Raw genomic sequence first — 15614 nt, forward strand, 5'->3', positions numbered from 1 at the left:
AATTTTCGTGGGATCATATCATAATTTTTATATCAACATTGTGTATTACAAATATCAACAATATGACATTAGAATATCAACACAAGGACAAGAAAATATCAACACATTTTTATTGAGATTGGACATGCATAATATTGAGATTTTGCCTACAATATATTGAGATTTTTTGTTACATTTGTGATAAAAGTTGCTTATCAACATGTACGAAAATTGAAATATAATTTATCAAATTTCATCACCCGAACATCGTCGGAACATATGCAATTGAGATCTTGTTGGAATCCTTATTAAATTATCTTTAATTTGATATATTTTTTGCAAAAAAATAATTTAAATTGAGAGAGTTACGTAAATTTAAAGATTTGAGATGATTTTGAGAAGAGAGAAAGTAGTTAGTTATAATTAGATTTGACATTAATATCCTTTTAATTTAATTAATAATTATTTAAATTTAAAATATATTACACTTGTCATTATATTAACTACAAGATCTTCTACTCTAATGGTTAAAAATTGGTCTCAATTTTGGATTGCTAATTAGTTAGCAATTGATCACCTCCCACTTATCATATACTCATATTTTTTTATAAATATCTTTACTATATATTTTTGATGAATTTTTTAAATATAAAATATAATTTGACCTTCAATATTATCACTTAATTTTGTGACATGCAAGGAAAGATTCTTATTCAATTTTTTATATTAAAGAAAAATTCTTTATTCAATTTTAAAATTCTTTAATATAAGAAATTGAAGAAGCAATTTTACTTCGCATGTCACAAAATTAAGTGATAATATTGAAGGTCAAATTATATTTAGAAAATTCATAAAAAATATATTGTAATGATATTTATAAAAAAAAAATATGAGTATATGATAAGTTTATTAAAAATCTATACCCTTTAAGGTATTGAGGGTATTTTCGTCCAAAAAAAATTTGGAAATAGTAAAAAAATACTTCAAATGATATTAACCCATAGTTGGCAGACCTCAAACGATATTTTCAAAGTTTACGGACCTAAAATGATACTTTGGCAAAGTTCGTATACCAAAAAAGACGTTCCCTCTTTTTTAAAATAAGTAAAATTCTTTTCAATATTTCTTTTTGTTTCATTAGGATACATTTGACACATCAAATTAACCAATAAGCGAATCAAATTCCTTTTAACGTGAGAAATATTATGTTATGTTAGCAATTTAATCCTTATTACTATTGTGAGTATTTAGGAAATGTTCATAATTTTTCTCGCTTATCGCAACTTAGAAAATAAGTGTTCAATCCCCAAGGAGGAGGAAGTCTCATGGACATGGTGGTTGTGGCGGATCTTACTTTTACTCCATCTGTAAATAAGGAAGATTGGGCATATCCACTTGGGCCTTAGTTATTAGACATTAAATAAGAGTTGGGCCTGATCTTTTTTATGGCTGGGCCAAGACTATTTATTTAATTTGATGGGCTCTTTAATATGGTGTAGGCTTGCTTTAATTTGACGGTTATTTAGTGGTTTTGTAACTAGGTGGTCCGATAACAGAATTCAGGCCTGTCCTACTGAATTAGTAAGTGAAGCTCTTAATAGCCCCAACTTCGTAATGCTTAAAGTTTGTGGAGTATGCTAGTGCTCAACTTCCAAATGATTTCAGTATTGTAGTCTTTGTTGTCATGAATTGTGAGTAGCTATTAATACAGTTAATGATCTTGTCAAAATTAATTGACATAGAAAATCAGACTCGGTGGCATACGTGGCAAAATGACGTGTTTTCATAGATCCTTAACTTCTTTAGTTTAGCTGCCCAGCTCCATCTTTTAAATTAGGGATGTCAATCGGGCTAACCCGTTTGGGTTCGGGCCAGCCCACTCAGATCGCCGAGTTATTTGGGTGCGGACCATTCGAGTTATGGATTTTTCGGGTCATAAATTTTCAACCCTAACCCTAACCCTAACCCGTCGGGTTTTGGGCTAACCCATCGGGCTATTCGGGCCTAAAAGCTTTCGAAAATAATCTCTTGTATCAAAATTTTCTTCTATAAAATGATTTTAAATTTTAGATACTTTTTTCTTTTTAGTTTAGAATCATATAAAATCTTCAAATTTTCATAGTTTTCTTCAATAATACTTGAAAAGAAGCCTTTCATCTCAATCAACTACAATATAAATTAAAGCTTGTGTTCGTGTCATTATATGGCATTGTTCGTAACTAATTCTTTATGAAAATTAAAAATCATATCTAGTCATTATTAAAATGATAAATATATTAAGATTTTGATGGGTTAGTTCTTAATTTTGTCTTGATTGGCTTGAAGGTGGTAAGACATTAGTGACAGATGATGAGACGGTGCAATAATGAGTATGGAACTTGAAAGCTGATATTGTGGGAGGAGTGGAAAAGTGTAGAATGAAGATTGAATAAGATAATGATTGTGTAGAATGAAGATTGAATAAGATAATGATTGTGTAGAATGAAGATTGAGGATTCAAAAATATAAAAAGTTTCTAAAACTTAATATTTTATAATTAAAACCCACAATCCATCGGGCCGACCCGCAACCCGTTTAACCCACCAATCCATTAGGGCCAACCCGTTTAGCCCGTTTTGTATTCGGGTAATAAAGTTACAGCCCTAACCTGCTCATATAACCGGGTTGTTCTGGCCAGCCCACGTATTTCGTGTTGAATTTACATCCCTATTTTAAATTATATCCACGTTTGAATTTGGTTTGGAAATTCCATATTTGAATTTAGCTACATATGTCACCATCTATTTATTGTCATATTTCCATATTTGAATTTAGCTACATATGTCACCATCTATTTATTGTCAATGATCTACAGTTTATTGATAGTTTTTCATTTTATAAGGTTAAATAATTAGTAGTGATTCTATGGATTATGATTGAATATAAGCTCTTAAAGGTTTGTAATAAAATTTCAATTTTGCCTACTAATCCAGTTTTATTAAATTGCAAAAGAGTGATTTCCATATCACTCAAATCTATTAAAAGCCAATAAACCGGAAATAAAGGGTTCTTCTTCTCATCGCCTCAATGCTTTCTCTTCCGCACTCTATTCTCCCAAAATCACTCTAATTTCTTCAAATGGTGTTCAAGGGCAGATTTTTCTCTTCCAAAAAATCCGACACTTCAAGCCCAGATGGATCATCCAACAGCCCGCGATCTTTCGGCTCCAACTCCAATTCGCCGATCCGATCCGATAAGAAGAAGTCCAAAGACAGCTCTCCCGCGTCCTCCGCCGCCAGCACGCCGAAAAGCCTTTTGAAGAAGAAGGACTCGCCCAATTCAAGCAAGGCCACATCGTCTCCCTCGCAGCTGAGGAAATCGGAGGAGGCCTCGTTGTCTGTGTCCCCGATTGTGGCGTCGTCGCTGGGGCTCAACAAGATAAAGACGCGATCAGGGCCGCTGCCGCAGGAGAGTTTCTTCAACTTCGGGAGTAGGGAGAAGGGCGTTTCTTTGGGTGCTAGTAACTTATCGCGGCCGTTGGGCATTGGTGGCAATGATGGCGCCAGGAAGAAGGACAAATCGTTTCTTGAGAATGCGGATAATGGGAGTAATTCGGACACCATGTCCACGGAGAGTGGGGCATCTAGAGATCAGAGCCCTCATGTGCTCCAGGTGCAGGAACGATCGCGCCTCCAAAATGCAGAATCGTCGTCTGGAGCTGCTGGTATGCTTTTAATTTCTTGATGCTTAGTTCCATTCATCATTTTGGTGAATGCATATTACTTGGAAAGATGTTTTCCTTGTGATTTATTTGCTTCTTTGGTATCATTGGAAAAATGCATGATTTGGTCTGAATCACATGTGGTCAAATTGATTAGGAAAAATGCATCTGAGTTTGCTAAATCTGGACTGATATGTTCTTCTTCTTTCATCATTTAGCACCTATTATGTGTAGATGGTGATAGTCTCATTGGAAAAATGCATTATTTGGCCAATTATTATTCTTAGTCTTACACACAAGTGAATGCATGCCTTTACTTTGGTATGGCACAATGATTGATTTGGCTACTTTTTAGTTAACATAGAAGGAAATGTACAAATGAAGAGCATTGATCTAGTTCTGCAGCAACTTTAGAAGGCATCTTAGACCACAGTGAAAATAAAAGAATTGGATAACACTACTTTGACATCTAAGATTTGTGGGAGTCAACCACTGATATTTCAATTTTCCCCTGTGTGATATGTTGAACAGATAGTTTTATTGGGTCCCCAGGTATCTCTGAGGCCCTTTGCATTCATATGTAGAATCAAAAGCAGCTACCTTCATAATATGTAGTGAAAGGAAGAGATAATTCAAGCCAATCATATCTTACTATACTATAATCCAAAATAAACAAGATTTCTTAAATTCATATTTGTTCTGCACATTGTTGATTATTAGTTTCAAGTGGGAATCCACATTTGCAGCTAGTTAAATCATGAGAAACAAAGAATAGTTTCTCGTTCCCTTTAGAATTCTAGATGGGAAAGAATTGACTCAAGTCAAATTTCTTGGCTAGTTGACTGATTTTGAACTTTTTGACTGGATTATCTGGAATTTACCCTATTTATTCTAGAAATTTAAAAAAGGATGAACTAGCATTGGCTTTTTTGGTTATTTGTCTGATTGGGTTTCTAAACCATCTCAACCACTCAAATCATCTTATTCTCAAGACTGACATTGGTTTCTTAAAAGCAAATTTCATGCCAGATTGCCAGTTAAGACAAACTTAGAAACAAAATATGTCAAAATTAACAGATGTAGTACTTTGCTTAAATACAGTAGTAGGTCAAATGATGGAATCATGCAATTAGCATATCACTCCCTCATTTAGAGCATAATGTACTCCATCCGTTTCCTAAAAATAGAAATTCTTTCCTTTTTGGTCCATTTCCTGAAAAATAGCAACTCTCCATTTTAGGAAATGGACCCCACAATCCACTAACACTAATTCCACTACTTTTTCTACTTCTCTCTCTTACTTTATCCATTTTTTCTCCTCCTCTCTTTTATTTTACCAATTTTGCATTAAAACCCATGTCGTTTCCAAAGTTCCAATTTTTAGGAAATGGAGGGAGTATATAACATTAGAGGATGGCAGGATGCTTAAGAGGTCACCAACTCTCATGTGCTAAATGATGATAGTTGTGTAATATGTAAAGTCTTGTGGGCCTAGTAGAATGGATCTATAAGGAAAATCACATCTTGGTTTTAGAAAGTAAGCTGTAAGTAACTTGGCAAGTCATACCAAGTGCAGAATTTAATAAATAGTTTGTACAAATTTATCTAGGTGATGGTCTTATCAATGAATGTAAGGATACCTTCTCTTTCAAATAAACTTAATGACAACAGTTATTGGTTAAGAAACATGTTCTCATGATTGGCATTTTATAAGGTGCTTGCATTCAAGGTAAATATGTAAGTGAGACTTGTAGGAAAAAAATCAAAATAGTTCTCCCTCCTTCCCATAGTAGATGTCACACTTGGGAGAAGGCACGGGATTTTAGGAGATGTTATTTTGTGTGTTAAGTGGTGAGAGAAAATATAATTTTATAACTGATGTGAGAGGAAACTTTTTCCAAAAGAGTAAATGTGACATCTTTTGTGGGACAAACTAAAAAGGAAAGTGTGACATCTATTATGGGACGGAGGGAGTAATATGAAGAAGGTACTTATGTCTATTCCTAATCAATGCTTGTACCAGGACCTTATTATCTCTGAAAGTGAAGATAGCTAATGATATGCAGTAGTGGCTCATTTTTTCACACTACAAGTGACTGGAGATTCGACAATAATTGTGCAAAATAGTCATTTATAAACTTAGCACCGTTCTAGGCGATCTTGAAAGATTACTGCCCTTTTGCCATTATATATCTTACTTTTCAATCTTCTCCTGTTCTATTGTTTTTCTTCATGCTCATGTGGAGTCCAGGCACTCAAGCCTATTGCATGTATAGTGTCCATAATGAAAAAAACCTTGGGCATATGTGGCCTTCTAAGAGATGTTACTTTATGTGACTGTGTTGATGGAATGATTATAATAAAGGAATATTGTTGAAAACATCTTTTGATTAAAACCACTTATTGGAAAGTCTGCATTCATCATCTTTCACTTGGGCTTTTTCAGGCCAATTTGGCTCATCATGGGATGAATCTGGAGCTCTCAGGAATTCAGATGCATGTACTCCTGAGATGAAGGTAAAAGGGTGTATTTAGATTCTACAAAGCATCCAATTCTACATTTCCGGTTGAATTTAGATTTGCATCTACGTCTGCAAGCTAGCTAATTTTTAATGCTTATGTAGACATATGATTGTGATAATCCAAAAGAGTCCGAGTCACCACGTTTTCAAGCCATACTTCGTGTTACAAGTGTTCCTAGGAAGAGGTTTCCTGGTGATATCAAGAGTTTCTCTCATGAGTTGAATTCTAAAGGTGTACGTCCTTACCCATTTTGGAAGCCTCGAAGGTTAAATAACTTGGAGGTAATAATTACTCTAAAAAAGACTTTTTGATTATTTTACTTCTGGATTTTCATGGATACTTAATAATTGAAACAGGAGGTTTTGGCTATGATAAGAACTAAATTTGACAAAGCAAAGGAAGAAGTGGATGCCGATCTGCATATTTTTGCAGCAGACTTGGTAGGAATTCTAGAAAAGAATGCCGAAACTCATCCGGATTGGCAGGAGACAATAGAGGACCTGCTGGTTCTGGCTCGGACTTGTGCTATGAGTTCTTCTGGTGAATTTTGGCTACAATGTGAAGGAATAGTGCAAGAATTGGATGACAGGCGTCAGGAACTTCCCATGGGCATGCTAAAGCAACTTCATACCCGAATGCTTTTTATTCTCACCAGATGCACTAGATTATTGCAATTTCACAAAGAAAGTGGGTTGGCGGAGGATGAGCATGTATTCCCTATTCGTCAATCGCTACAGACAGCAGATAAACTAGTTCCTCAAGGTCCAGAGAAAGAAGAAAGGCGTTCAATTGATTTAAAAGTTATCAAGCCTACATCTACAAGGAAGTTTTACAGTCAAGAACAATCAGAATGGAAGAAAGACCTTGCTGTACCAGGAAATTTACAACCTTTACTTGTTGAAGCCACAAAGAACCTAGATTCTGCTGCCAGTAGAAACAGGATGGCATCTTGGAAGAAATTTCCTTCTCCTTCAGGGAAAAGCCCAAAACAAGCTGCCTCTGTAAAGGTGGAGAGTAGTGACAGTATCATGCAAGCTTCAAAAACATTAGGTAGTAGAGGAATCAGTGATGCTGAGCTAGTTACTGACAAGGTGCCCGAGCTTCCCTCTTCTAGAGATGCACATGCCACATCCATAAATCCTAAGCACCAACAAAAACCTTCCTGGGGGTATTGGGGAGATCAGCCAAGTGTATCTGATGAAAGTTCAATAATATGTCGCATTTGTGAGGAGGAGGTTCCCACTTTGCATGTTGAAGACCACTCTAGAATATGTGCCATTGCCGATCGATGTGATCAAAAGGGTCTAAGAGTCAATGAGCGCCTCACTAGAATTGCCGAAACTCTTGATAAACTGATGGAATCTTTTTCAACAAAGGACATGCAACATGGTGCTGGAAGCCCCGATGGTGCTAAAGTATCCAACTCAAGTGTGACTGAAGAGTCCGAGCTTCTTTCTCCGAAATATAGTGACTGGTCCCGCAGGGGCTCTGAAGATATGCTAGACTGTTTTGCTGAACCCGATAATAGTACCACGGATGATATGAAAACTTCCATGTCATGTAAAACTCGATTTGGTCCAAAGTCTGATCAAGGAATGACAACATCATCTGCAGGCAGCATGACTCCTAGGTCACCATTAATGACACCACGTACGAGCCCAATAGACTTTCTATTGTCTGGAAAAGGTGCTTTCTCTGAACATGGTGATCTTCCTCAGGTATATCACTGGCTTGCAATAAATTATTGCTATTATCTTCTTTCTACAGTGTCCTTTTAGCATTAACAATTATAATTGACCATCACCTCTTAGATTCAGATGAAACTGATGCATCTTAATTTCTTATTGAGCTTACCATGGCAATCATCCTTCTTGGCTTTCTTCTATAGTCTCCATTCGTCTTCCATTTTTTTGTAACGCGATTATCTTGATATCTTCTTTTGAATGGGAAGTCAACTATTAAAATGCAATGCAAACCCTGTATACCGTAGATTTCTTGTTATTCTGGTAAATGTACGATAGTCTATTGCATCCAGTTATTTTGTTGAATGTCATTGGAGGATCCATCAAGATATGCATTGTATAAGGGTTGGGCTTGCTTTTCCACTCAAATGGACTACATGCCTTAGGCTAGTATGGATATCATGCCTTTGAACGTTTAAGTTAAAATTATTTTGCTCATTGGATTAGGGGTCTTGTTAACTCTATTTCAAAACTACAAGTCAGTGAGTAGTTTATTTTTCCCCCCTGCTCTCTCACTCTCTTGCTCTTTCTTCCATTTAAAACTTTGACAAGTTTTTTATCGTAATCCTTAAAATTTTATGGAACTATTCTTTATGTAGTATGGGGTCTGTGCTTTAACGATAATCAGCTTTAATGCGATAAGAAGTATAGTATGACAGTCTTATGCACTATGATGTAGTAACATAATCGTATATTAGCTTTCAGTTCTTTGCTAGATAATTTTGACACTTTTGCTAATCATATCTATAAACAATATCATATGCACTTTTGGCCAATGCAGATGAATGAACTCGCTGATATCGCTAAATGTGTAGCAAACACCCCTCTGGATGATGATCGCTCTTTGCAGTACCTGCTTTCTTGTCTTGAAGACTTGAAAGTTGTCACGGAACGTAGGAAGTTCGACTCCCTAACGGTAGAGACCTTTGGAGCTCGTATTGAGAAATTGATCAGGCAAGTTGATTTTGTTTGAACATTGTTTTAGACTAGTTCTGGAGTAACCATTCTGAAAATTTATTAAATCACCCAGGGAGAAGTATCTACAACTATGTGAACTAGTCGATGATGACAAAGTTGATATAACAAGCACTGTGATTGATGAAGATGCTCCGTTGGAAGATGATGTTTTGCGAAGTCTACGAAGTAGCCCAGTTCATTCTTCCAAAGACCGTACCTCAATAGATGACTTTGAGATCATAAAACCAATCAGTCGTGGTGCATTTGGTCGGGTGTTCCTGGCAAAAAAGAGAACAACAGGGGATCTATTTGCAATAAAGGTATGTGGAAAACTTCTACATATAGGGTATGTAATACAAGAGCATATCTGGTTTTTAGATAATGCAGATAAAATATGGGAAAGATAATATTGACCTAACAGAGTAGCTTGATATTCCTAAGTTATCTATTCTGCAGGTTCTTAAGAAAGCAGATATGATTCGCAAGAATGCAGTGGAGAGTATTTTAGCAGAACGTGATATATTGATATCTGTTCGCAATCCTTTTGTGGTGAGCCATTTATGTATTATCATGATTTGCTCTAATTATGTGTTATGATCATCTATCTCATTTTCAAATTATATCTGATTTCCTAGGTCCGCTTCTTCTATTCATTCACTTGTCGTGATAATCTGTATCTTGTAATGGAGTACTTGAATGGGGGAGATCTTTATTCCATGTTGAGAAATCTAGGCTGCTTGGATGAAGATGTTGCTCGCATATATATTGCTGAAGTCGTAAGTTTCTTTTGCGACCTTTTCCACTTATCCGTTTCCTTATACTTGGGTAACTAAAAGACATGCATCGCCTGCAATAATGAATAGGTGCTTGCTTTGGAGTATCTGCATTCTCTACGCGTGGTTCACCGTGATCTGAAACCAGATAATTTGTTAATTGCACATGATGGCCATATAAAGGTTTTCTCATTTCCCGAGTCATTTTATGCTTTTATGTTAAATTCTCATAGATTTACTTAATTTTTACCTCTGGATGTTTCTTCTATTGGTTTTACTGTGGATCTATGATTCCATTAGTGAACTTTTATTTGATTGTGTAACTATTATATCACTGGCCTTGCACGCACACAATTATCGTGTATTTGAGCATTATAGGTGAACATAGAATTTGACAGAAACTGGGTAATTGATTTGTTTTCAAATTCTATGTGTAGGTTGCTTGAATTGTTGTTTTAAGAAAATAATTTACTTTTAACAACTCATGAGCACTATAATGTCATATGATCAACTTTGAATTAAATTTTATTTATGGTTTTATAAACATCGAACATATGAGTTCTCACAGGAAATTATATGTGACAACTGAAGCACATGGAACTTGTGTCACGTCTTAATTATATGTGAAGGAAGCTCATGATTCTTGCATTCTGAGGTACAAAGATTCTTGCTATCAATGTGAACAGTTAACAGACTTTGGACTATCAAAAGTTGGTCTTATCAACAGCACTGCCACTGATGATTTGTCGGGTCCGGCCGTCAGTGGAACATCTTTAATGGATGAAGACGAACCACCATTATCTGCTTCGGAGCATCAACAAGAAAGGCGTAAAAAACGGTCTGCTGTGGGAACTCCAGATTACTTAGCACCTGAGATTCTTCTTGGAACTGGGCATGGTTGGTGCAACTTTTCCTATTTCGTTTTTGGTTTTATTAAGTACATAGAAGTGCTACACCAATTTCATTAGGATAGTCTCAGCACCAGCAAAAGTGTCAAAAATCATCTAAGAATCTAACAAAGAATGAACCAGAAATTAAGCAGGGTAATCTGAGCACCAGCAAAAATGAAGTAGAATATCTTTGCCATTGTAGTTCTTGCTAAAGTGGTATCATTACCTTCTAGTACTGCTTCTGATAAAAAAAATGCAGAGAGAAGAAAAGAATGTGACGGTGGCATTCTTTGCTTTCTTTAGAAACAAATCTCGTCATTGTGTTGTACTTTAGAATTAATATAAATTAGTTGTTTTTCTGTGAAGTAAGAGTTCTCCACTAGGGGTCCAGGTATTGAATTGAACTATTTGTAGTTTGTTCATCTTTACTCACTTTTTTATATTATAAACATTGTCGACAGATGAGTTCTAGCATTTTTTCTCCTTGTGGTATTTTTAAGACTTTATTTTTCCAAGTGAGATTTTCTCATGTATATCTTGCATATAACTTGTTGGTTTGAAATTCATAACTATATTGTGTATGTGCGCCCTTCTTCAGGATTTACTGCTGATTGGTGGTCTGTGGGAGTTATCTTATTCGAGTTGATTGTTGGCATCCCTCCTTTCAATGCTGAGCACCCTCAGGTTATTATACTATTCAATTTTTATACTATCTTCTCCATCATAGCTTTATATGTACTTTCATTCATACACATTCTTCTGTTTGGGTTTATGGCTGAGAATTCTATGCTGAGTATAGGAATGTGCATTATACATCTGAGGATATTTTAGGTCATCTTAAGCTCATATATCATATCTTTGTTGTTTAATCATCTGCGTTGATGTGAATTTTTTTCCCACTTATGCTGAACGGTAGAACTTTTTATTTTGGGTGTTTAGCTGGACTCAGGTAATGTGCATATCTGAGTTTGAATTTGTGTATTTGTAAATTTGAAACCTAGAACAAACAAATGTATGAGATGCTTCTGCATGAAATTTAGGGATGTCACTTGGGCTTCCTCTGACTCTCTCAACTTCTTGCATAATCAACAAAACACATTCTTTACAATCTAGTTTTTGGATAAATTCGTACTCTTACATTTTTTATGCACAGTGATTCATCTCCTAAGATGTTTTTTTAGTGCTTGTGATATTATCTTGGGGTTCCAAGATCTCTATATTATAAAATATAATGATCACATAAAAATCAAATGGCTTCGAGTCCACCAGTTATTTTACATGTTCACCTTTAGAACTGATGAGCTTATAGCACCATTGATCAAAAAATGCCAATTCTCGTGAGACCTGATTGAGGAAACATGAATGTATTTCTTATTTATTCAAATTATAAAAACATTTAATCGGGAATGTAATTTCTCAACCATATAACTCATGCCCCCCAGTTGACCCTGATAAAATAGAAATCATCCCCTGCCTCCCCTTTACAGGAAAATTTACCATTTATTAATCACCCTGAATGTCATTTCGACTTTTGAAGTGAAAAAGGTCATCCATTTATTTTGATTTGCTACTCATACAGTGTCCTCAAACTATGTTTCTTGTTTTTTAAACTTTCTTTGTAGAAAATATTTGACAACATTCTGAATCGGAAGATCCCTTGGCCTGAGGTGCCTGATGAAATGAGCTACGAGGCATTTGATTTGATCGATAGGTAAGAAAATTATAGTATCTATTTCTACTCTTTCTGATGCAAGGACAGTATGCATACCTTGCCTAAAAGCATTTCTTCTTTTAAAGTTTCTTCCTATTAAGTTTCTTGTCTTTGTTAGTTCATATTATGAAGATTCTAGTATCTGGTTATTTTATTCATTTTCATATCCACTGGCAGGTTATTAACTGAAGATCCTAATCAAAGACTCGGAGCTGTAGGAGCTTCAGAGGTAGTAACATGTCGTGTAATGGTCCCGTTTGATTTCTTCTGTTTTCTGTCATCCATCTGATAAAAAGTATTCACAATGTGCAGGTCAAGGAGCATCCATTTTTCAGAGATATTAACTGGGATACACTTGCTAGGCAAAAGGTTTTGATTGTATATGCTTATGAACATTGTATTGGTCCGTTTTGCCAAAAGCAGGGATGCCTAATATTCTTGTGCTCTCGCAGGCTGCTTTTGTTCCTGCATCAGATGGTGCAATGGATACTAGTTACTTTACTAGTCGCTACTCCTGGAATACTACAGACGAGCATGTTTATGCTGGTAGTGATTTTGAGGATTCCAGTGACAATGGTAGCTTAAGTGGTAGCAGCAGTTGCCTAAGCAATAGGCACGAAGAAGTGGTACTTACATTATTTAAATAATTGGAACCAGCAGTTCTCTTATATTGCTTCTCTATCATCCTAACTAATTTGGTGGCAATAGCAGGGGGATGAATGCGGGGGACTTGCTGAATTTGACTCGAGCAATGATATCAATTACTCATTCAGCAATTTCTCATTTAAGGTAATCCAAAAATTCGTTTTCTTCTCTAATATTTATTAAGATTGCATTCGATATAAAAAAATTCCAGAATGTCAACCATTTCAAAATCGGAACTCTTTTTTCACCCCTTATTTCTCAGCGTTTATGTGAATGCCAAGCGGCAAGTAAGTCGATTCTTGCTGCAATGCAAAGAGCTAGTACCTAACTCATGCTCAAATGCCAGCCTTCTTTCTGTATTTGCTTCTCATTTGGTTTCATTTTTTGGTGACTACAGAATCTTTCCCAGCTCGCATCCATCAACTACGACTTGCTCACCAAAGGTTGGAAAGATGATCCACCTACGAATTCCAGTACTTAACCGTGATCTCATCTCTCTATTTCCTTGCTCCCTTGTACCTGCATACATGCATGATTTCTTGGGGGATCAAATTCCCAGTTTCCGATCCTTGTAAATATATTTTGGATTATCTCGGCCAATTAATCTTGTTTATGTAAATGTACAGATGATGAAATAGAATTTTTGGCTTACCATATTTGGAATTTTGCTCCAGAAATTCATCTTTGGGTTTTACTCTAGAAATGGAAATAAGGTATTTTTGTTCCTCAAGAATTTGTCTTGATTAGAGATATGATATCACTAAGTATATGTATGCATTAAAAATTTAAAACACGAGATCAGATTAGTTAAAATGAAGTGCAACATTAGTATACTACTACTAGTATTTATGATCTCATGTCACTTGTTACCCACAATTCTATCATCATTTTTCACTTAGACATCATTTAGTATAGTAGGAGTAATATTTATGTGTGTCGTCTTTTATTGTTTTAATTCGCACTTATTTTATATACTCCCTCCGTCCAACAATAGGAGTCCCATTTCTTATTGGTGCGGGTTTTAAGAAATGTTAAGAAAAGTGAGTGGAAGAAAGTTAGTGGAATAGGGGTCCCACTTGTATATATTAGTTTTAAATGATATGTGAGTGGAATGGGTTGGTGGAATGTGGGGCCTCTTTACCATTTATAGTAATTATGAACCGGGACTCCTATTTGTGGACGGACCAAAATGGAAAAACGGGACTCCTATTCGTGGACGGAGGGAGTAATATCTTAATTAAATTTATAGGCGAATAGTTCAAAATACAAATTTCATCAAAATTGAAAATCACATAATTTTTGTGGCCATTAGTGTATGCGATCCTCCATCCCATTGTCTAATGCATGTAATTGATGTTGCCAAACATGTCGAGAAAAGCCGTGTTGTGCCTCGTGCATATAGAGTAGTTGTTGGAAGTCTTGGGTTGTCAATGACCTTAAATATTCCACGCCAAATATATCTCGAATGGCATGGCTGAATCATTTGAAGCCTTTCCGCCCCGTTGATTCAACTATGTGTAGGACTTGTCAATCGGTAGTTCTGTTAGTCTTATTGTTGATGTACATTTCTGGATCATTGAAAGCCTATGCGCATGAATAAATCTTTGCACATATGAAACTGACAACGAAATACACCCTTCTCATGGCGGATTGTCGGAGAAATAATTCCCCACAGAGCGTGTGGCAACGACTTCTCGTTCTCGGTGAACATACTTCTTCAATCATACTTCAAAGGCTAACGACTGTACCTTTAACTAATAACGAGCAATGGCCGACGTGACTATTTTCCAAATTCTATCACACTCATTGTCGGACTGATTCGGGACAACATTGTCCCCATTATTGGAGAAATTACCGGCGCGTATGGTTCCATAATTTGAAAGTATAATTCAAACAAGATAATGACGGAGGTGAAACGGCGGATGCTGATTTCTCCCTATTGGGGAGAGAATATTTTTATGTCTCATTATACCCTTGCGCTTGAATTAGAAGTATATATTTGTTGAACTTTGAAGGTAATTTAACACGAACGTTTTTGCAGTGTTAACCCTTTCTCTCTTTTTTTTAGTGAAATCCAACTCATAAGAGCATCTAAAGAGTGAAAAAACTACAAAATTCATGAAAAATAATCAGACACGAGAGAGGGACCTCAAATCCCGAAACTTGGACCACCAATTTTACCACGAGGCCTCGAATCCCCACACTTTGGACCACCAATTTTACCTTCTTTTTTAGTGGCAACATATATACACACATATTTTAGTGGGCATAATGTTAAACTTTATTCTGAATTCTCAACATCATCACTCTTTTACTACTACTTATTTTTATGAGCGTGAGATTGCAGATAGCTGTCACCTTCACTAAACCTCTATTTGCAAAACATTTATATGTTTATTCATTGCACATTTGGTCCCAACTGATATTGCTGGCTTTATTTATTATTACAGTTAGGTAAATTTAGTTTTTTGGTTGCTCAAATAAAGAAAATTCAAGATCCCATATACATTCACCTAATCGGACCGGCAATTCATGACATGTTTTCGTAAAATGTCAATTTACAGCCTAATTAGGTTTAGATTTAATTTGCAAATAAAGAAAATAAGATGAGTCAAAGTGGACAAAACGCAAGATCCAAATGACACATGTAGGACAAGCTAACAAATAGTATTGGTACAAATTTTTACTGCATAG

At 35.7% G+C, this 15614-nt stretch overlaps 1 protein-coding gene across 2 annotated transcripts; it reads left to right on the forward strand.

The window, feature by feature from the left end:
• The first annotated feature begins 3016 nt into the window (after positions 1-3016).
• LOC125194359 (probable serine/threonine protein kinase IREH1) lies at positions 3017-13576 on the forward strand. Of its 2 annotated transcripts, none has more exons than XM_048092534.1 (17): positions 3017-3682; positions 6126-6196; positions 6304-6483; positions 6559-7920; positions 8726-8898; positions 8975-9221; positions 9358-9450; positions 9537-9677; positions 9765-9857; positions 10361-10571; positions 11163-11248; positions 12187-12275; positions 12453-12504; positions 12588-12644; positions 12728-12901; positions 12984-13064; positions 13318-13576. In XM_048092534.1, exons 1-17 carry the CDS (start codon positions 3097-3099, stop codon positions 13399-13401), a joined length of 3780 nt encoding a protein of 1259 aa, XP_047948491.1. In that variant the 5' UTR covers positions 3017-3096; the 3' UTR covers positions 13402-13576. The 2 variants fall into 2 exon arrangements, with proteins under 2 accessions (XP_047948491.1, XP_047948492.1); XM_048092535.1 differs by having other exon boundaries at positions 12987-13064.
• The last annotated feature ends 2038 nt before the right edge of the window (positions 13577-15614 follow it).

This window comes from Salvia hispanica, chromosome 6, assembly GCF_023119035.1.
Source record: "Salvia hispanica cultivar TCC Black 2014 chromosome 6, UniMelb_Shisp_WGS_1.0, whole genome shotgun sequence".
Taxonomy (NCBI): Eukaryota; Viridiplantae; Streptophyta; class Magnoliopsida; order Lamiales; family Lamiaceae; genus Salvia; species Salvia hispanica.